Source organism: Aquarana catesbeiana, linkage group LG08 (assembly GCF_042186555.1).
Source record: "Aquarana catesbeiana isolate 2022-GZ linkage group LG08, ASM4218655v1, whole genome shotgun sequence".
NCBI classification, from domain to species: Eukaryota; Metazoa; Chordata; class Amphibia; order Anura; family Ranidae; genus Aquarana; species Aquarana catesbeiana.
The window spans coordinates 168,339,943-168,362,951 of record NC_133331.1 but is presented as its reverse complement, the minus strand read 5'-3'; the positions used below and the strand labels follow the sequence as shown (position 1 = coordinate 168,362,951).

The 23,009-nt window shown below is 43.2% G+C and overlaps 1 protein-coding gene across 1 annotated transcript in view; it reads left to right on the top strand.

Annotated features, from left to right (window-relative positions):
- Positions 1 to 247: 247 nt before the first annotated feature.
- AIFM2 (AIF family member 2) overlaps positions 248 to 23,009 on the top strand; it is a 76,954-nt gene continuing 54,192 nt past the window's right edge. Inside the window, exons 1-2 of the mRNA XM_073596697.1 lie at positions 248 to 465; positions 8,194 to 8,375. Coding sequence (XP_073452798.1) covers positions 8,201 to 8,375 — 175 coding nt within the window. The 5' untranslated portion in view covers positions 248 to 465; positions 8,194 to 8,200. The remainder of the gene's footprint in view (positions 466 to 8,193; positions 8,376 to 23,009) is intronic.

Sequence of the window (23,009 nt, the reverse complement as noted above, 5' to 3'; positions counted from 1 at the left end):
GTGAAAAAAACAATTATATAAATTTTGTTTGTGTACAGCATTGCATGACTGCGCAATTGTCAGCTAAAGTAACAAATGGCAAAAAAAGGCCTGGTCATGAAGGGGGTGAAATCTTCCGGAGGTCAAGTGGTTAAATAAAATAATAATACTACATTTAAAACTAAGAAAGTAGAAAAAGACTGACCAAGGCATAGAAAGGTGCAATAAAAAGAGGGACCACTAGGTGGCAGCACTAGCTATGGATATGGAGTTTTAGCAGAGGCTTTGTATAGACATCCAGCTAGTGTTTTGCTGAGTCACATTGATGTTGCAGTTCCTCCAATATACAATCCCTCCTATATAGAGGCAGATAAGTGTCAGTTTGGTGCTGCTATTATATCAGTGTGATGTTGTGAAGACTGAAGAGCTGAGGCTGGTGGAGGATATACTCATACACTCAGATCACAGGAAACACTCTGTGGATTGGTAAGTGTATATACTGCACACACAGCTGTCATGTGCTGCCAGTGGAGTCCTGTGGCATGATATAGTGATCAGTCACACACTTTTAGAGTATTTTGTGATTGTTAGTAAATAGCGATTAACCGCTACTGCATAGGGAGCCGTTATGGTGAACCATACATGGTGCAATAAAACAGAATAATTGGTGTCTAATCCAATCAGATTCAACATTGATCAAGCAAGACAAAAATGGCATTACAATGAGCGATGAATGATGGTTTGGAGTGATCCAAGTCGATTGTTTGTGGCAGAAAAAAAAAGATCGATTGCAGTGGGGAATGTTTTCGTGCACCCTAAGCAATTCCCACGATTCACCATCTCTGATCACTCAGGAGATCCGTGCTTCAGTCAAATGTTTTTATACAATTATTATTGTACGGAGTCAATTTCAACTAAGTGTAAAAATGTATGGAACATATATAGTGTAACCGATATTTCGATCGATTTATGTGGTTGATTGGTTTGGATCAGATGATTTAAAGCACTGTGTGTGGCCACACTCCTATCACAACTTTAATAATGCAATTATTTATGGTACTAAACATTGCCGGTGAGCTTGTAGCTTGTGTGTGTGTGTGTGTGTGTGTGTATATATATATATATATATAATTACACTCTCTATATTATCAAAAGTATTGGAACGCCTGCCTTTACACGCACATGAACATCCCAGTCTAAAGCCTCATACACACTATTAGATTTTCTTCAGATTTACCAAAACCATATAATATGAGGTCAAACCTAAATGCTATGTACACACGATCAGATTTTCCGACAACAAAACTGTGGATTTTTTTTTCCAAAGGGTGTTGGCTCAAACTTGTCTTGCACACACACGGTCACACAAATGTTGTCAGAAATTCCGAACGTAAGAACGCGGTGACGTACAAGACGTACGACGAGTCAAGAAAAATGAAGTTCGATAGCCAGTGCGGCTCCTTCTGCTTGATTCCGAGCATGCGTAAGCTTTTGTGCGACGGACTTGTGTACACACGATCAGACTTTCCGACAACAAGTGAAGTTGTCGGAAAATTTGAGAACCAGCTCTCAAACATTTGTGGGCGGAAATTCCGACAGCAAATGTTCGATGTAGCCTACACACGGTCGGACTTTCCGACAACAAGCTCACATTGAACATTTCCCGTCGGAAAGTCCAACCGTGTGTACGTGGCATAAGAGTTTCAATTTGTAAGCAATCAGGCAGGCCCTTGCACTACATGGTTTTGGTAAATCTGAAGACAAAAATCTGCAGAAAATGTAATAGTGTGTATGGGGTCTAAGTCTGTAGGGTTCAATATTGAGTTGGCCCACCCTTTGCAGCTATAACAGCTTCAACTCTTCTGGGAAGGTTTAGGAGTGTGTCTATGGGAATTCTACCAGAAGTGCATTTGTGAGGTCAGGCACTGATGTTGGACAAGAAGGCCAGGCTTGCAGTCTCTGCTCCAATTTATCCCAAAGGTGTTCTATTGGGTTGAGGTCAGGACTCTTGGTGTTGGAACAGGAAGGGGCCATTCCCAAACTGTTCCCACAAAGTTGGAAGCATGAAATTGTCCAAAATGTCTTGGTATGCTGATGCCTTAAAGGGGTTGTAAACTCTTGTGTTTTTTTTCTACTGTGCAGTTCGTTTTGCACAGAGTGGCGCCGTTCCTCGTCTTCTGGGGTCCCCCAACGGCGCCCGAGGTTCCTCCCTGCATTGGTAAACCCCTAGGGGAAGTGCTCTTCCTGAGAGTTACCTTGTGGGCACGCTCCTGAGTTCGGCATTCTGTGCCCCCCGTGCCCGCGTCATTGGATTTGATTGACAGCAGCGGGAGCCAATGGCTGCGCTGCTATCAATCTATCCAATCAATAGCCGAAAACCCCAGCCAGAGGGGTAGAGCGCGTCTCCGGCAGGGGACCGAACGGGCTCAGGTGAGTAAAATGGGGGGCTGCTCAGTGACAGAAGTTTTTTCATCTTAATGCATAGGATGCATTAGGGTGAAAAAACACGAGGGTTTACAATCCCTTTAAGAGTTTCCTTCACTGGAACTAAGGGGCCAAGCCCAACCCCTGAAAAACAACCCCACACCATAATCCCCTCCACCAAATGATTTGGACCAGTGCACAAAGCAAGGTCCATAAAGACATGGATGAGCGAGTTTGGGGTGGAGGAACTTGACTGGCCTGGACAGAGTCCTGACCTCAAGCCGATAGTAGACCTTTGGGATGAATTAGAGCGGAGACTGCGAGCAAGGCCTTCTCGTCCAATAGACACACTCCTATACCTTGTGTACAGACTTCCCAGAAGAATTGAAGCTGTTATAGCTGCAAAGGGTGGGCCAACTCAATATTGAACCCTACGGACTAAGACTGGGATGCCATTAAAGTTCATTTGCATGTAAAAGGCAGGTGTCCCAATACTTTTGGCAATATAGTGTACGTATATCCACAGAGATATGAATTATAGCAAATGTTTAACCAACTTACTACTAAGCCATTCTGACTGAACAGTGGGTAGGTGGACTCAACTTTGGAGTGCAGTTTATAAATGGTGCTGTAGAAAACACATCCAGTACGCCCTTTGAATGCCCGTGGTAGAGCTGTCATTGGATAGCACAGGTCACAGATAGCACAGAGGCATTCAGAGTGGCTCTGTGCCTTGTGATCACTGAGAACCAATCACAAGTTTCACAAGGAGAGGAATTCCTCCCACTGTCAGAATACAATGACATAGGAGGGAGGATTCCCCCATCAATGTTGTTGTGTGTAGATGGGGGAATTGGATCAGTTTATTTTCATTCAACCCACTGATTGAAGGTAAAAATGACACATCTATGGCCAGCTTGAGTAGGTCTGTGTGGGCAGAACTGTCCCTGGAATTCATGGAGAATTTCTAGACACTCTAGAAACCTGTCTTCCAACTATGCAATAAATGATGCAGCTTGGGACAGATTCTATTAATGGTTAGCAAGTTGTACAGGTGGTTCCCAGGTTACGAACAAGATAGGGACTGTATATTTGTTCATAAAGTGGTTGTAAAGTCAGAAGGTTCTATGCAAGAGAAAGAGCCTTCTGTGTGCAGCAGCCCCCCTAATGCTTACCTGAGGTCCCTCTTGCTCCAGTGATGTTGTAGAAATGTCTCGGCGGTTCAGGACCCCCCCCCCCCCCTCATTGCCTGAGACAGCAGTGCAGTGCCGTTGGCTCCCTCTGCTGTCAATCAAAGTCAGTCAGCCAATGAGAATAGAAAGGGGGCGAGGGGCAGGGCCGAAACTCTGTGTCTGAATGGACACAGGATGCTGAGACTCGGCTCAGGTGCCCCATAGCAAGTTTCTTGCTGTGGGGTCACCCAACAGGAAGGAGGGGCCAGGAGAGCCCAAGAGGCACCCGAGAAGAGGAGGATCCGGTCTGCTGTGTGCAAATCCACTGCAGCAGAGGAGGCAATTTCAATGCCGTATACACACGATCGTAATTTCCGACGGGAAATGTTCGATGTGAGCTTGTTGTCGGAAAGTCCGACCGTGTGTATGCTCCATTGAACATTTGCGGTCCGAATATCCGCCCACAAATGTTTGAGAGCAGGTTCTCAAATTTTCAGACAACAAAACTTGTTGTCGGAAAGTCAGATCGTGTGTACACAAGTCCGTCGCACAAAAGTTTGCGTATGCTCTGAATCAAGCAGAAGGCTATTGAACTTTCTTTTTCTCGGCTCATCGTACATCTTGTACGTCACCATGTTCCCAGGTTCGGAATTTTGGGCCAACATTTGTGATCGTGTGTGTGCAAGACAATTTTGAGCCAACATCCTTCGGAAAAAAAATCCAGGCTTTTGTTGTCAGAAAATCTGATCGTGTGTTCGGGGCATAACATGTTTATTTTTAATTTTATAAAAAATATGAGATTTTACAATCACTTTATATCGAATTGGTTTGTAATTCGGAACAGTACATTTTTTAAGTGTAGCTCCAGCCTATGCAGTGATGTTGGATGTTTTGGGCGCTTCTGGGTGTCAGTCATGGTATTTGGGGCTCTTGTATCCATGCAGTACTGCAATGTCGGATGTGTCTGGTGCTGCAAGATGGCTGCTCTGCGGTATCCGGGACCATAGGTGTGCACAGCCTATTGCATTAGGGTGTGCACCCCAAAGCTCAAACACATATGCATGTGTGTGCATGTGTATATGTAATGATGGTGTCAGTAGAGCAGAGGACGGTGTCATAAGGACAGAGATTGGTGTCAGTAGGGCAATGGACAGTGTCAGTAGTTTTATTTTTATTATTTTTTAAGATTTAATTTTTTACATTTTTTTATTTGATGAAATATCAGTGGTCTAAACACGGGGGAATATGCACCACACAAGGCGATTAGGGTGTGCCCAGGCACACCTGGCACACCCTGTGCGCACGCCTATGTCCGGGACCAGTGTGGAGTGCAAGCGGCCAGCAGTGACGGCACGCCAACTCCACTCGTAAGTAGGAGTCATTCGCAACTCGGATGTTCGTAACTCGGGGACTGCCTGTATATGATTTTGTTCCAGAATTGCTTTAGGGCTAGTTTTCACCAGAATGTAGTATGGGAAACCCACATTCCACGTGCATTTCCTACACCATATTCAAAACATGCTGAGTATGCGATCTGCTGGAGGTGTTAATATACAGTATCTCACAAAAGTGAGTACACCCCTCACGTTTTTGTAAATATTTTTATTATATCTTTTCATTGGACAACACTGAAGAAATGACACTTTGCTACAATGTAAAGTAGTGAGTGTACAGCTTGTATAACAGTGTAAATTTGGTGTCCCCTCAAAATAACTCAACACACAGCCATTAATGTCTAAACTGCTGGCAACAAAAGTGAGTACACCCCTAAGTGATTCAAAGTGTCAATATTTTGTGTGGCCACCATTATTTTCCAGCACTGCCTTAACCCTCTTGGGCATGGAATTCACCAGAGCTTCACAGGTTGCCACTGGAGTCCTCTTCCACTCCTCCATGATGACATCACAGAGCTGGTGGATGTTAGAGACCTTGCGCTCCTCCACCTTCCGTTTGAGGATGCCCCACAGATGTTCAATAGGGTTTAGGTCTGGAGACATGCTTGGCCTGTCCATCACCTTTACCCTCAGCTTCTTTAGTAAGGCAGTGGTTGTCTTGGAGGTGTGTTTGGGGTCCTTATCATGTTGGAATGCTGCCCTGCGGCCCAGTCTCCGAAGGGAGGTGATCATGCTCTACTTCAGTATGTCACAGTACATGTTGGCATTCATGGTTCCCCCAATGAACTGTAGCTCCCCAGTGCCGGCAGCACTCATGCAGACCATGACACTCCCAAAATACAGAGACATACACCAAATAAGTTTATCTTGGTCTCATCAGACCACAGGACATGGTTCCAGTAATCCATGTCCTTAGTATGCTTGTCTTCAGCAAACTTTCTTTTGGGCTTTCTTCTGCATCATCTTTAAAAGAGGCTTCCTTCTGGGACGACAGCCATGCAGACCAATTTGATGCAGTGTGCGGCGTATGGTCTGAGCACTGACAGGCTGACCCCCCACCCCTTCAACCTCTGCAGCAATGCTGGCAGCCCTCATATGTTTATTTCCCAAAGACAACCTCTGGATAGGACGCTGAGCACATGCACTCAACTTCTTTGGTCGACCATGGCGAGGCCTGTTCTGAGCTGAACCTGTCCTGTTAAACCGCTGTATGGTCTTGACCACCGTGCTGCAGCTCAGTTTCAGGGTCTTGGCAATCTTCTTATAGCCTAGGCCATCTTTATGTAGAGCAACAATTCTTTTTGTCAGATCCTCAGAGATTGTTTTGCCATGAGGTGCCATGTTGAACTTCCAGTGACCAGTATGAGAGAGTGAGAGCGATAACACCAAATTTAACACACCTGCTCCCCATTCACACCTGAGACCTTGTAACACTAACGAGTCACATGACACCGGGGAGGGAAAATGGCTAATTGTGCCCAATTTAGACATTTTCACTTAGGGGTGTACTCACTTTTGTTGCCAGTGGTTTAGACATTAATGGCTGTGTGTTGAGTTATTTTGAGGGGACACCAAATTTACACTGTTATACAAGCTGTACACTTACTACTTTACATTGTAGAAAAGTGTCATTTCTGTGAAATGTGTCATGTGATCCAGTTGCAATGTGTTTTTGATGCGACTTTTGGTCTGACCCAGTTCCATTTCAGCCTATTCAAATGAACAGGCTGAAAATTGCACAGCATTGAGTTGCATAGGTACGCATTCCTTCGGGTGTGGTTGGGTGCTATTTCTTTATAAAATTGTCACAGCCATAGCACCAGAATGTAACAGTGTCAAGGATAAGAAGTACCGGAGTTTGTTACACCTGTTTGAAATAGCAAGAAAACCGTTTCACAGCTTTCATGAATTTTGGTGGGACTTTCTAATATGCATTGACCATATATATGGCCATGATGCCAGAATTTTTTTTTTTACAAATGCTTTATTGAATCCCCCTCCCCGGTTAAGGTGGGAAAATTAAATTGTTGATCCAGGGAATATCTGTTTGCCTTTGGAGGATCAGAAAGAAATTTTGTTTCACCTGAGCAAAATTGAGCATGCCTTTTTTTAGTCTTCCTCTGGATCCACTGCTGTATTTATAGGGTTCTGTATATGGAGGTCTTCTAATTAATTATTCTGTTTATTTTAATGATGCACCGACATTTCGGCCGCCAAAAATTATCAGCCTGAAAATAGGGTTTTTAGTGTTGTGCGTAAAAAGAAAAAAGGTGCAGATAACGGTTGCTGAAAACTACTGCGATTTTACCATGCTTAGGGTGTGTTTTTCATAGGTCATATGACTCAAAATAATACATCAAAAATGCAACACGAGTGCATTTTTGCTGTGTTTTCAATCCATTTCAATGGGGAGGTACATTTTTGGTGAAGTCTTTTTAACATTCTATGGGAATGTTTGATCATTCTTCCAGAAGGGCATTTGTGAGGTCAGGCACTGATGTGGATGAGAAGGCCTGGCTCACAGTCTCTGACCTAATTCATCCTTAAGGTCAGGACTCTGTGCAGGCCATTCAAGTTCCACCCCAAACTCGCTCATTCATGTCCTTATGGATCTTACTTTGTGAACTGGTGTGCAGTCATGTTGGAAAAGGAAGGGGCCATCCCCAAACTGTTCCTACAAAGTTGGGAGCAGGAAATTGTCCAAAATGTCTTGTTATACTGACGCCTTAAGAGTTCCCTTCACTGGAACTAAGGGGCCAAGCCCAACCCCTGAAAAACAACCCCACACCATAATCCCCCTCCACCAAATGATTTGGACCAGTACACAAAGCAAGGTCCATAAAGACATGGAGGAGCGAGTTTAGGGTGGAGGAACTTGACTGGCCTGCACAGAGAACTTGACTGGCCTGCACAACTTTGGGATGTATTAGAGCAGAGACTGCTAGCCAGGCTTTCTCGTCCAACATCAGTGCCTGACCTCACAAATGTGCTTCTGGAAGAATGGTCAAACATTCCCATAGACACACTCCTAAACCTTGTGGACAGCCTTCCCAGAAGAGTTGAAGCTGTTATAGCGGCAAAGGGTGGGCCAACTCAATATTGAACCCGTACAGACTAAGATTGGAATGCCACTAAAGTTCATGTGTGTGTAAAGGCAGGCGTCCCAATACTTTTGGTAGCACAGTGTATATATAATCCGTTTTTGTGCTTTATCTTTGTCCAAGCACCAGCATGGGTTCCAAGCTGTCCGTGGATGAGTCGGTACGAGTGGTGATTGTGGGTGGAGGATTTGCTGGCATAGCTGCTGCCAATCAGCTGAAGTCACATGAAATCCCTTTTGTTCTGGTGGATATGAAAGACTGCTTTCATCATAATGTTGGAGCACTTCGAGCTTCTGTAGAGAGCGGTAAGTTTGGGCTACACCAAGGTTTTTTTTGGGGGCGGGGGTCAATTTGGGGTTTTCATTCCCAAAACACAAATCCTCAGTTTATATTTGATAGGGAAATCCCAGAAGCTAGGGGTTTCCAATAACATTTTGACTGCTGAATTACATTCAAAAAGATGTATTTAATATTCAAGCCTATGGTTTTAGCTATAGGCAGGGAGAACAATACAGAAAGTACATGGTGACATTCAATATGATTGTTCTGCCTGGAGCTGAGGGCCTGAGTACATTTTATACTCTATACAAAGGTGGGGGCTACCTTGTAAGTCTCTTTGAAGTCTTGATTAACTTTTTGGTTATTTACATTGCTAAACAGATGGTCAATTACATAGTTACATAGCTTGTAAGGTTGAACAAAGACACCAGTCCATCCAGTATATCTGGTTAATCAGAATACATGTTTTGATAATCAAAACTAAATGTTTGATAAATAAATAGCTATTCCATTTACCCTATCAATATTCAATAAATCTCTCACTGTCCTGGGAAAATTGAAAGTGAAATAAAAACCTGTACTGGGAGAGCTGCCATTGCTGTCGTTTGAGAAAGCCAGATATCAGACCTTGATGATCCATTGGCCTTACAATTAAAGCCCTTATCAAGGTTTTTTTTTTTTTATTTGCATCATGCTGTGGAGATTTCCCTTCACTTGCTGTCTCAGGGATGCAACAGGACGTGGGGGGAAATCTCCAAAAGTGGAATTCCCATCTTAGACTGTTCACCAGAACATGTGTCCCCGTTGGAAGATCTTCCCCCACCTCATGCCACAGTGAAGTCAGGACTGCAGGTCAGTAACATGAAAAATATTAAAGCCACAGTGCAGACATGATAGCCATAAAAAAAAAAAAAAAAATAGTTTTTTCAAAAGGGAAGGTCAGCAGTAGCAGTAATGCTGTACTTCACATTTAAAGACTAATGTTCGGGAGGGGGTGGGAACAAGCACGTTTTTTCCCCATGAAAAGTCATGACTTTCCTATAAATTGAGCTGCCTATATCACTGAACATGATCATTTTAGGCTTCACGTACACAGGATGCTTTTTTCCTCCCCCTGGATACCTCTTCTCCAGGGGGGAAAACGCAGCTTAAAAATGCACCTAAAACCATGTTTTGCAAACACATTAAAGTGATACTAAACCCTCACTTTTTTTTGTTTTTAGAATAACAAACATGTTTTACTTACCTTCTCTGTGCAGTGGTTGTGCACAGAGCAGCCCGGATCCTCCTCTTTTCTTGTCCCTCCTCTCCTGTTGAGTAGCTTGGTATGGGGGCCATCCGAGCCAAGCTGCAGCTCCATGTGTCCATTCAGACAGGGAGCCACGGCTGGGCTCTGCCCCCTCTCTCTCTCCTCGTTGGGGCTCAATGAATTTGACAGCAGCTGTAGCCAATGGCGCTTCACTGCTGTCTCAGCCAATGGGGAAGAAGAGTCATGGGCAGCCAAGTCTCTCGTGCAACATCGCTGGATCAAGATGGGGCTCAGGTAAGAATTAGGGGGGCTCCTGCACACAGAAGGTTTTTTTTAACCTAATGCATGGGATAAAAAAACCTTCTGAATTTACAACCGCTTTAAGGCGTGTTCAGCATCTGGGTGATCATTTATTCCATTGGCTATATGGAAAAGCTACTTGTTAAGAAAAAATTAATGTACCTTTGTTTTATTACTATACAGAAATTTGGACAATTATGGAGGCAACATGGACTCTTGTGGTACGGTATAAACTTACAAAAGTCGATATATAAAAAAATATAAATTTATTGCACACAATACATAGTAAAAAACTTTCAATAGTAGTATACAATGGGTGCTGCTATACATGGAACATCCACTAATCTAACACACAATTGGAAGAACTAGGATATGTAGAATAATTCTGTGCGGTTACACACGGAGATTCGTCTTCCAATGGTAGACTCTACATGTTTCGGGGTGACCCCCTTCTTCAGAAGTATATTTATAGAAAGAATATTCTACAAGGAAGCATATGAATCAGATATGTAGTATTAACATCAAAGAAACATAACTAATAACCAACCTTCATGGTATACTGTCATGTATCTCAAATCAATAAGGATAAAGTCTAATATACCCCTCTTATACATCCCTCAACATTAGGAAATAAACCCAAGTTAAATGATTAGGAGCAAAGAGTAAACTTACCCACATTACCGCCACCAGAATTTTGGGAGTCACAAAGGCCAAAAATGGCAATCTCCTGGGTGAGTGCGGGAACCAGGAAAAGTGAAGTCACATAGAGACTGTTGCATGAAAAAGAGAATACTTAAAGGGGTTGTAAAGGTAATTTTTTTATTTTTTAAAAATAACAAACATGTTATACTTACCTTCACTGTGCAGCTCGTTCTGCACAGAGTGGCCCCGAACCTGCTTTTCTGGGGTCCCTCGGCGGCTGTTTCAGCTCTTCCCCGCAAGAACTAACCACCTCAATGCAAGCTCCCTCGCATGGTGGTTAGTTGTTGCGGGCGCGCTCCCGTGATACAGCCGGCAGCTATAGCCGCTCGCTGTATCACTCGGCCCCGCCCCCCAGCGCGCCGCGTCATTGGATGTGATTGACAGCAGCGCGAGCCAATGGCTGCGCTGCTTCCAATCCATCCACTGTAGCCAATCAGTGGCCAGGCTGAGCAGCGGAATGGATGTCAGGAACGAGCAGCCGACTTTCGAGGGGTCAGGTAAGTAAAACGGGGGGGCTGGGGGCGGCGGTATTGTCAGTAGTTTTTTCACCTTAATGCATAGAATGCATTAAGGTGAAAAAATTTTTACCTTTACAACCCCTTTAAAGAGTAGGTACTAGCATTTAAGGAATTCATAAGGTGGAGAATTCAATCTCACAACCATTGTAATTCGGGTAATTAAATTCAAAGAGTACAATCAAAGCATTTCAATTAAATGGTACACACCTATGTAGTCTTCACTGAGCATTTAATTAGGCGGGGAGAGAATGAGTTGTCCCAGTGGGTATTGAAATCAGGTGTAACTGAAAATAGTCCAAGGAACCATCTATAGCCACATGTGAATTCTATATAGTATATAAAAATATTAAAGAGGATACTGATTAGAATGGTTAAAACGAATTAGATCGCAGATCTAATCCTAATGAGAGTAATCAAAAGGAATACCAACCTAGCTGAGAAATCTCAAAACACATTGTTGAGATCACATCATGCAGGTTGGGTGTACACAGTTTAGGTGCAGGTTTCAAAGAGTATTCAAAATTAAGTATTGCATAAGATTTCAGACAAGCACCAGATCGACCACGATCTGTGAAAAAGCATACCTTTTAGCAATGATTCATACAGCGACGCATCATAGACACATCAACATGTATAGCAAAACACATACCAGTCAATCAACTCCACAGAATGTCTCTCCACCGCCAAACAAGCTGCCACAGGGAACATCCTAAAAATCAATGAAACGACTCCAGACTGTGCATGTGGACATGCACAGTAATGCACGACGATTTGTAAGTGTAAGGTCTCATTCGCACGAGGCGGACTCCGCTTCCACGGAGCCCGCCTCGGTCTGCCGGCTCAACGGGAGATCTCTCCGTTGATCTCCACTGAGCCGGCGGATGACAGGTCCCTCTCTGCTCACTGAGCGGGGAGGGGCTTGTCAGGTGCCGCTGCTGCCTTTGGAGGGATCGGATGAAAACGGACAGCATGTCCGTTTTCATCAGATCTCACCCGATCCGATCCGCCAGCGACAGATCTGGACGTAGGGCCATCCGTCTGCTTTCAGCGGATCGGACCGGGTCGGATGTCAGCGGACATGTCTTCGCTGACATCCGTCGCTCCATAGGCTAACATGGAGCGCCCGTTTAGGTCCGCCGTCAAAACTGACAGGCGGACCTGAACGGTCCGATCGTGTGAAAGGGGCCTGAAACACAAGAGACAAAGGCGTCGGCCCATCCACAATTCTGATATCTGTGTACGCCATCTAGTGGATTTAACACAGAAGACAGAGGGATGGGGAATCACACACTCGCCCAAGAGAATCGGACCTCCAAAAGGACGGGATGTTGAACATGGGGAGTAAGGGCCCCTATTCACAGGGATCCATTCCAAGGTTGGGGGATGTAATTTGAAGGAAAGAGAGGAAATATAAGAAAATAGTGATATATTAATCTAAAATTGTAAAGAATATATATTAATCCATTAAATAGTGTTAACTATGTAGGTTCAGTATCAAAGTTTCCGAATATCCTTTATTTGTATAAAATTCTAGTCCTACAGTATCACAGTATCCACAAAGTTGGCTGCCACCCGACTTTGTGGATACTGTGATACTGTAGGGCTAGAATTTTATACAAATAAAGGATATTTGGACACTTTGATACTGAACCTACATAGTTAACACAATTTAATGGATTAATATATATTCTTTACAATTTTAGATTAATATATCACTATTTTCTGGTGCCAGTTGTGTGGGTAAGTTTACTCTTTGCTCCTAATCAATCATTTCACTTGGGTTTATTTCCTAATGTTGAGGGATGTATAAGAGGGGTATATTAGACTTTATCTTTATTGATTTGAGATACATGACAGTATACCATGAAGGTTGGTTATTAGTTATGTTTCTTTGATGTTAATACTACATATCTGATTCATATGCTTTCTTGTAGATCTTTCTCTGACTAAATATACTCCTAAAGAAGGGGGTCACTTCGAAACATGTAGAGTCTACCATTGGAAGACGAATCTCTGTGTGTAACAGCGCGGAATTATTCTACATATCCTAGTTCTTCCAGTTGTGTGTCAGATTAGTGGATGCTCCATGTATAGCAGCACCCATTGTTTACTGCTATTGGAGGCTTTTTACTATGTATTGTGCGTAATAAATTTATATTTTTTATATATCGACTTTTTGAGAGAGCTTTTGTCTCTTTGCTTACTTTTTATATGTCGTCTTTTGTAAGTTTATACCGTACCGCGAGAGTCCATGTTGCCTCCATAATTGTCCAAATTTCTATTCCATTGGCTAGAATAATATTTTATTCTGGCCAATGGAATGAATGCTCAAGCACTAAATGAACCTAGCATTTAGGTGTGTTTACAGGCGTTTAGGCATATTCTGCATTTTTAACAAACAAATGGCCCCTGCCCCCACCTATACCTGGCCTTCACAGCAAGGAGCACATGGAAGGGCAAACGAATGAAAGACAAAAACAGAACATTTTATAGCTCAACTCGCCAACCAGTCTGCCAACCGACCAAATTAACCTGTCCGACAGTCTGCGTTAAAAACAGGGCTTTAGTTAGCACGCATTTGCAAACGCATGCGTAAGCTGCAAGGCCTCTTCACGGCACCCTGTGTATGCTTGCGGTCCTAACGCTATTGAATTTATAAGTGTCTCCACAATGGAAGCACATGAATTAAATGGATAGATGAGGGGCAGGTGGGCCTGGAGGCAGCTCAATCCCCCTTAAAGAAACAGGAGCACACTGGACACCCAGCGAAGGTGTACAGTGTGTCCCTGGACCATATTTACACCAGTGACAAACAAATGGCCCCTGCCCCCACCTATAACTGGCCTTCACCGCAAGGGGCACATGGAAGGGCAAACACATGAAAGACAAAAACAGAACATTCCATCTATTCTGCATTTTTTCCACTGAAACACTTCTCTCCTGAACACACAAGTATTTTTCTGCCTCTAAATGCCTGTAAGTGCCTACGTGTGCATGAACACACAGGCTAACATAGAGGGGGCGTTCAGAAGCTGAAAGAAAAAAAAAAAAATATGTATTAAATTTTCATACCCATTCATCAGTTTTAGTTGCTTAGGTTTGTGACATGGTTACTTTAAAGAAGAATTCCAGGTATGAGTATATTATACATACAGCTTGGATCAATGTAACTGTTTACAGTACACCCCTCACATTTTTGTAAATATTTTAACCACTTAACGACCGGCTCCTGTACATATACGTCGGCATTTTAACATGGATGTCTCGGTAACGGCAGCAGCTGCTGCCACAACCGAGGTATCCATCTTTACAGCCGGCGGTTCTGTTTACAATAATGGTGGTCTCTGCGGCAGACTCGCCGTGAGATCACTCTTGGTGGTGGGAGAGGTGCCACCCCCCCTCCCGCCGCTCTCAAGCGCCCTCCGCCGCTTACCGGAGCCGTCGGCAGTGGTGAAGGCGATCGGGACCTGTCCGTGGCTGTGTATGGAGACGAGCGAGGGGAAGATGGCCCCCACCCGTCTCCATACTATAGCAGGGCAGAAGCGATGTCAAAACATCACTTCCGCCCATATGTCTTAAAGGCACATTTTTCTGTTGTCCGTTTTTCAAATGCCAATTTTTTTTTTTTTTTTATTGCATTTAAGTCCAAATATGAGATCTGAGTTCTTTTTGACCCCAGATCTCATATTTAAGAGGACCTGTCATGTTTTTTTTCTATTACAAGGGATGTTTACATTCCTTGTAAAAAGAATAAAAGGGACCCAATTTTTTTTTTTTTTTTAAACGGTGAAAAAATAAATAAAATCAAGTAAAATAAATACATTTTTTTTCCTTAAAAGCACCCCGTCACAACAAGGTCGCGCGCAGAAGCGAACGCATACGTGAGTAGCGCCCGCATATGAAAACGGTGGTCAAACCACACATGTGAGGTATCGTTGCAATCGTTAGAGAAATAATTCTAGCCCTAGACCTCCTCTGTAACTCAAAACATGCAACCTGTAGAATTTTTTAAACGTCGCCTATGGAGATTTTTAAGGGTAAAAGTTTGACGCCATTCCACGAGCGGGCGCAATTTTGAAGCGCGACATGTTGGGTATCAATTTACTTGGCGTAAAATTAACTTTCACAATATAAAAAAAAATTGGACTAACTTTACTGTTGTCTTATTTTTTTATTCAAAAAAGTGAATTTTTCCCCCCAAAAAAGTGTGCTTGTAAGACCGCTGCGCAAATATGGTATGAAAAAAAGTATTGCAATGTCCGCCATTGTATTCTCTAGGGTGTTAAAAAAACCAATATATAATGTTTGGGGGTTCTAAGTAATTTTCTAGCAAAAAAAAACTGTTTTCAACTTGTAAACACCAAAATCTCAAAACGAGGCTGGTCCTTAAGTGGTTAATATATCTTTTCATGTGACAACACTGAAAAAATGTAAAAGTAAGTAACTCCCATGCTGTCAAAGTAAAGATAAGGGGCTGGGTTACACTGCAGCAGAAAAAATGTGAATATATACGTGATGTCGTTGCACTGTGTGTAATATACAAATATGTGCCAGAAAACAACTAAGGTATATATAAAATTACCATGTGATAATTGGCAAAACTAAAGCCAAAAATATAATACAAATAAGATCTATGTAACAAAATGTGACATTACGCAAATAACTGAACAAAAGAATGAAACAGTATGATAAAGTCCAATGTGCACAACTGGGTGTGCAGTGAAGAAAACCAAACTGAAAAAACAATGATGATCCAGTAATAAAGGTGATAAAGGAAAACATTAAAATCCACTAACAGTCTAAACGATGTTCCACACAGATAATGAATCCCTCCACCGTGAACAGCAAATCAACCTGTGCCTAGCCGATCTTCTGCCGTAAGGTTTATAGTATAAAGGAATTACAGATGATAATCTTCAAACGTCCCTTTGGTCAGATTGAATGAACTTTACGATCGTAGTCTCAGTGTGTAGGATTTAGATATAAAAGAAGAAACAGCCCATAGCGTGATCCCATATAGGAGGGTTGGTTGTGACAAACATAATAAATGAACTCACTTTATTATATATAATAAATGGCAACAATCCACGAGCGCCGAGCTTGCATCCTTCTGCCCAGACTTTAATGATGTTGTTTGATGCTCAAATCCCTCCACTAGTATCCTTGATTTAAGGGGGGTTTAGGCACAGAAAAGAAAGCTGCCCATAGTGTAATCTCGTTGGGAATTTTTATTATCACAAGCAAAGTAAAAAATAAACACGTTTTTTTAAACAGCAAACAGCGGCAATCCACGAGCGCCGAGCTCGTATGTTACAGTCAGTTCCTGGTAAACCTAATGCTCTAATCCCGACACGTATCGTCACATCACGTGACTCATCAGGGGATTCCTTAGTTGTTATTTGGCACATATTTGTAATATTACACACAGCACAACGCCATCATGTATACAACACTGAAGAAATGACACTTTGCTACAATGTAAAGTAGTGAGTGTACAGCTTGTATAACAGTAAATTTGCTGTCCTCTCAAAATAACTCAACACAGAACCATTCATGTCTAAATCGCTGGCAACAGTATACCCCTTTAGTGAAAATGTCCAAATTGTGCCCAATTAGCCATTTTCCCTCCCCGGTGTCATGTGACTCGTTAGTGTTACAAGGTCTCAGGTGTGAATGGGGAGCAGGTGTGTTTAAATTTGGTGTTATCGCTCTCACTCTTTCATCCTGGTCACTGGAAGTTCAACATGGCACTTAATTGCAAAGAACTCTCTAAGTGTCTGAAAAAAAAATTGTTGCTCTACATAAAGATAGCCTAGGCTATAAGAAGATTGCCAAGACCCTGAAACTGAGCTGCAGCACGGTGGCCGAGACCATACAGCGGTTTAACATGCAGGACAGGTTCCACTCAGAACAGGCCTCGCCATGGTCGACCAAAGAAGTTAAGTGCACGTGCTCAGCGTCATATCCAGAGGTTGTCTTTGGGAAATAGACTACGAGTTCTGCCAATATTGCTGCAAAGGTTGAAGGGGTGGGGGGTCAGCCTGTCGGTACTCAGACCATACGTCGCACACTGCATCAAATTGGTCTGCATGGCTGTCGTCCCAGAAGGAAGCCTCTTCTAAAGATGATGCACAAGAAGGGCCGCAAACAATTTGCTGAAGAAAAGCAAACTAAGGACATGGATTACTGGATCCATGTCCTGTGGTCTGATGAGACCAAGATAAACTTATTTGGTTCAGATGGTGTCAAGCATTTGTGGGGGCAACCAGGTGAGGCATACAAAGACAAGTGTGCTACAGTCAAGCATGGTGGTGGGAGTGTCATGGTCTGGGGCTGCATGAGTGCTCCCAGCACTGGGGAGCTACAGATCATTGAGGGAATCATGAATAGAAATTGAGGGTAAAGGTGATGGACTGGCCAAGCATGTCTCGAGACCTAAACCCTTTTGAGCATCTGTGGGGCATCCTCAAATGGAAGGTGGAGGAGCTCAAGGTCTCTAACATCCACCAGCTCCACGATGTTGTCATGGAGGAGTGGAAGAGGACTCCATTGGCAATCTGTGAAGCTCTGGTGAACTCCATGCACAAGAGGGTTAAGGCAGTTCTGGAAAATAATGGTGGCCACACAAAATATTGACACTTTGGGCCCAATTTGGACATTTTTACTTAGGGGTTGCCAGCGGTTTAGACATTAATGGCTGTGTGTTGAGTTATTTTGAGGGGACAGCAAATTTACACTGTTATGCCCCGTACACACGGTCGGATTTTCCGACGGAAAATGTGTGATAGGACCTTGTTGTCGGAAATTCCGACCGTGTGTAGGCTCCATCACACATTTTCCATCGGAATTTCCGACACACAAAGTTTGAGAGCAAAGTTTGAGAGCAGGCTATAAAATTTTCCGACAACAAAATCCGTTGTCGGAAATTCCGATCGTGTGTACACAAATCCGACGGACAAAGTGCCACGCATGCTCAGAATAAATAAAGAGATGAAAGCTATTGGCCACTGCCCTGTTTATAGTCCCGACGTACGTGTTTTACATCACCGCGTTCAGAACGATCGAATTTTCCGACAACTATGTGTGACCGTGTGTATGCAAGACAAGTTTGAGCCAACATCCGTCAGAAAAAATCCTAGGATTTTGTTGTCAGAATGTCCGAACAAAGTCCGACCGTGTGTACGGGGCATTATACAAGCTTTACACTCACTACCTTACATTGTAGCAAAGTGTAATTTCTTCAGTGTTGTCACATGAAAAGATAGAATAAAATATTTACAAAAATGTGAGGGGTGTACTCACTTTTGTGAGATACTGTATATACCAATTCCTGGCCTATGCCCCTGGAAGCTGGAAATCAGCTACCCTGCTAAGTTATCTTTCTAAATAGACCTTTTCTATTCATTACCATGCTAATGGACTATAATGTATAGTTTTTAATCATGGGACCGCAGGGCACACTCGCCCCTTACCTTAATTTCCCGGATACAATCGTTCAATAGAGGAGTACAAACAAACTATTTGGCAAAAAATTGGCCACGGCATTTTATTGGTTTACAATAAATCATAAAAACCAAACATATTAATTCAATATTCATATAAAATCAAACATACAGCAAACTTTTGCCCAGTTATCAGAACTCGGACATCATAACTTTATTGAACAAAGCAACATGTCCCCCCCGGATTTCGGGGTGACCCGACCACACAAAATGCTCACGACAGGGAGGGAGGGAGCTTTTTCTCCTGTAGTCCTGGCACTGCAAGAGGAAGGAGAGACCCTCTGCAGCCCTTTTATCACTTCCCAGGAACATCCAGAACCTTCCCGGAATTCCCATTGGACCACCTTGCATGCTTCATTTAAATATTTAAAGTGACAGTACCCCACCATCTATACCTTATGTAACTTAATGGCTAATATGCATATTGCAACCAAACAGGGCTGGGTGGCCGCCGTCCCAAGAAGGTGGGCTCAGATGATGCGCCCCTCTTTATATATGGGACCACAAGCCACACTCGCCCCTTACCTTAATTCTCCAGATACAATTGTATAGTAGAGTAATACGTACACACCATTTGGCAAAAAATTGGCCACGGCATTTTATTGGTTTACAGTAAATCATAAAAAACAAACATATTAATTCAATATTCATATAAGATCAAACATACAGCAAACTTTTGCCCAGTTATCAGAACTCAGGCATCATAACTTTATTGAACAAATCCCCACCAGCCAGCCTTGTGAAACAAGACCCTACTCCAAATACGCGGCCATTTCAATGCTGCTTTGCAGCCCAACATTGAATATATCAGCACCCACATCTGAAAGGTGGACTCCGTCCTGCCTATAAAGCCCCGGGATTCCTCCCTCAAGATCCACGTGCCGATAAGCAAACCCCCTAACAGTGGCATGTATTTAGCCATTGCCCGATTGACCCTCTTCCTCATATTTTCCATCACTCTATGGAACGGGGAAGACAGCCAAGAAAGAACAATGACTATCTGGTTAAGTCAAATGAAAACGATAAAGATCCCTTCTCATCATAAACAAAAGATCCAAAGTATGAATGTTACCCAAGTCATTACCTCCTAAATTAACTATTAGAAATGAAGGTGGTGGCCATGACTGATACAATTGTGATAAATGAAAATATAGATGCTGGCACTTCAGGCCTCTCGCACCTTTCCAGTACAGAGCGAAGGATTCCAGCTGTAAAGATAAGTTAACCGAGTACCTGCGTTGAGACACACGCTTCTGTGCCCAGTGTATGTAAGAGTGGCCCAAAATCCATACGCAATGTTGAAAACCTAGGAAATCAAAGTGAAAGGTTAGGTCTGATATACCTCTTAAAACAATTTTGACCTCCATTTTCCCATACCCATAATGGCTTTGGCCAGCAGACCCTTCTCCACAGCATCAGATGCTGCCCTTATTCTGAATGAATGGGATGAAAACTTCAAATTCTGTAAACTCAATTTTTCCAAACAGTGTTTTAGGACATAAGAAAATTGGTACTGTGTGAGGGGAGACCCATCTAAATGGATGAGAAAGTGGCTCGACCCAACCAGACGTGCTGCTAAAAACCCATTCACCAGTGCCACTGGGCAAACGGGAACATCCCCACAGGCCGTTAGAATCACCCATTCCCCTCAGCCCAACTGGTCGGTTTTAGATTGCTTCAAAAAAAGGCACACCCGACCTTGTTTCACAAGCACATGTTCCAAGAGCATTCCAAAAGAACTCCCTTTGGATGCTGGAATCAAGTTGGAAATCCGAAAAGCCCCAAAATAGGCCAACACAAAAGCCACTTTAAACAGCAAAGCCTCATAACTGGTAAAGCAAATAACAAGCGTGGCTTCGCAAAGGCGCTTAAGAATATCCAGATAGGCCATCTACCATCCGGGGCAAAAGTTTTCTTCCTGTAGCCTTTCAATGCCTGTTTTACTGTAAAAAAAACTAGAACAGGATGGAAAACCTCTCATTCGAAAGAAAAAAAGATACCCCCGCTAGGGTGTTTGCTAGAAGCCCATAAGAAGGTAGCCTCCCCATCAAAAAGGCCAAAAAAGCGAGAACCGCTTGCTCCTTGGGAGCATCCCAAGCGAATCCATTTGTTTCAGTGAAATGTATCCACTTCCTCCAGGTGGTGGAGTAATCTGCCCATGTACGAATGTTCCCGAAAGCGACACTGCTACCAAAATCGGGAAGAGCTCAAGCAGCACAATGTTTTCTGAATCCATGCCGCCGGCCAAGCACCACAACTTCAATACGATTTCCATATTGCTGGAAAACCTTTCAAGCCTGCTGCGTCTGTGAACAAGCGAAAATAAGGAGCAAAAACAAAATCAGTCTGAAAAAAGGACCTTCCATTAAAGCTTGCTAAAAAATCGGCCCACACCACCAAGTCATCCTTGAGGGGGGCCGTCAAGCGTATGTGAGCGAAAGGGGATTTTAGACCTGAGGTTGAAATATACAGAAGTCGGGAGAAAATTCTCCTTACCGGCATGATTTTACAAGCAAAAGCCAGGAGGCCCAATAACAACTGCATCTCCTTCAACAACACCTTACACCTTTTTAAGAAAAAGGCAATAAGGTTCCTCATTTTGTCAATCTTAGCCTGTAGCAGCCTAAACTCCCTTGCCTCGGTATCAATCAAAATACCTAAAAACTCCATTGAAGTCACGGGGAAACAAGTCTTCTCCGTGGCCAGTGGAACACCAAAAAGTTCCGTAATCTCGCCAAACAGTTTTGGGACCATTGTCATTTATACAGTAATAGATGCTATAAGAATGCATTGATTACTGTGTAAATGAGACTGGCAGTGAAGGGGTTAACCACTAGGGGGCAGTGAAGAGGTTTAGTGTGTCCTAGGGAGTGATTCTGTTAGGAGGCTGGACATCAACACACAGGACAGTGATCACAGCTCTCGATGACAGAGAGCTGTGATCACTGTCCTGTCACTATGCAAAACGGGGGAAGATGTTTTGTTTACAAAAGCATCTCCTCGTTCTTCCCCTCCGTGACACTATCTTGGGCACCCGGCAGACATCGAGTCCGCGGGACCAGCGGCCATGGTCACGGAGACCGTGGCGGGCCCGCGCCACCGCTTCTTAAAGGGAACATACCTGTACGCCCTTTTGCCTACCAGCGCCATTCTGCCGACGTACATCGGCATGCGCTGGTCGGCAAGCGGTTAAGGAGTTTACAGAGGATGATACAAGTGGCAAGAAAGTTCAGCTAAGCACACCCTTCTGCCTGCATGCCTGAGCTGAGGGCAAATGGATTCCAAGAAGGAAAGTAAATGTTACCTGATTCATCTGCCCTTACTCGAGATTGAGGCAGCTAAAAATGCATGGGGGGTTGCTTTTCGAAGTGATGTCTCAACCAAAGCATTGAGACATGGATGGATGGTTTGTGAATTTAAAAAATGAATGAAATATCGTTTTCAGTTTGTGGTCCTCAGATACAGTTTACAGAGGGATAGGCAGCAAAAGGAGTTGTGCTGCCTATCGTAAACATGCTGATAGAAGGAGAGAGCAGAGTGGGCTCATTCAGACCTTGAATGCATGCAGGCAGCTTATAGAATTTGATGAAGACATAGCTGCTGCACAGACACAGTCGCATATCTAAATCTGACATTTGCTACTGACCTTGCTACTTTGAAATCGCGCTAGTTCAAGTGAAGTAGCGTGATTTCAAAGTAGCATTAATGTGAACCAGGGCTAAAGTGGTTCTAAAGCCGTAAGGTTTTTCACCTTCATGCATTCTATGCATTAAGGTAAAAAAACTTCTGTGCTGCAAAATCCCCAGCCCCCCCTTATACTAACCTGAGCCCGATCTGATCCAGTGATATTTATTTAACATTGTAGAAAATCCACGCTAGGTAAGTAAAACTCAAAAAGCAGCTTACTAAAAAATTGTGATATGAATTCTCATAAAATATATGTGTCAAAGCAGCACTATAGATCAATCAAATAATTGCAATATGGAACAGCAAACTATAAGTGTAATATGAGACAGCAAATATTTAAACATGCACATTCCAATAAGAAACAGTATATAAAGTGCCAGAGGGTGCAATATGGAACAGCATTCAATAAATTGAAATATATCCAACACTTAATCGTGCATAAAAATAACAACAAATGTGCAAACAAACACGAAATTGTGAAGTCCATAGTGGGAGCAAAGACCATTAGTATGTGTTCTTCCAACTCAGATGTAAAGAGATCCATCACCGGCTAGGAATAGTCATCACGCCTCTTATCAGAAAAAATGGGCCAAAGGTTATAATGGCCAAAAGCGCATAACATGTTAACACAGGCTGGGCGGTCAGCAAGGAAAACGATGGTCATCACTCCACAGTCAATCCAGAATGCCAGGAAGGAAATAC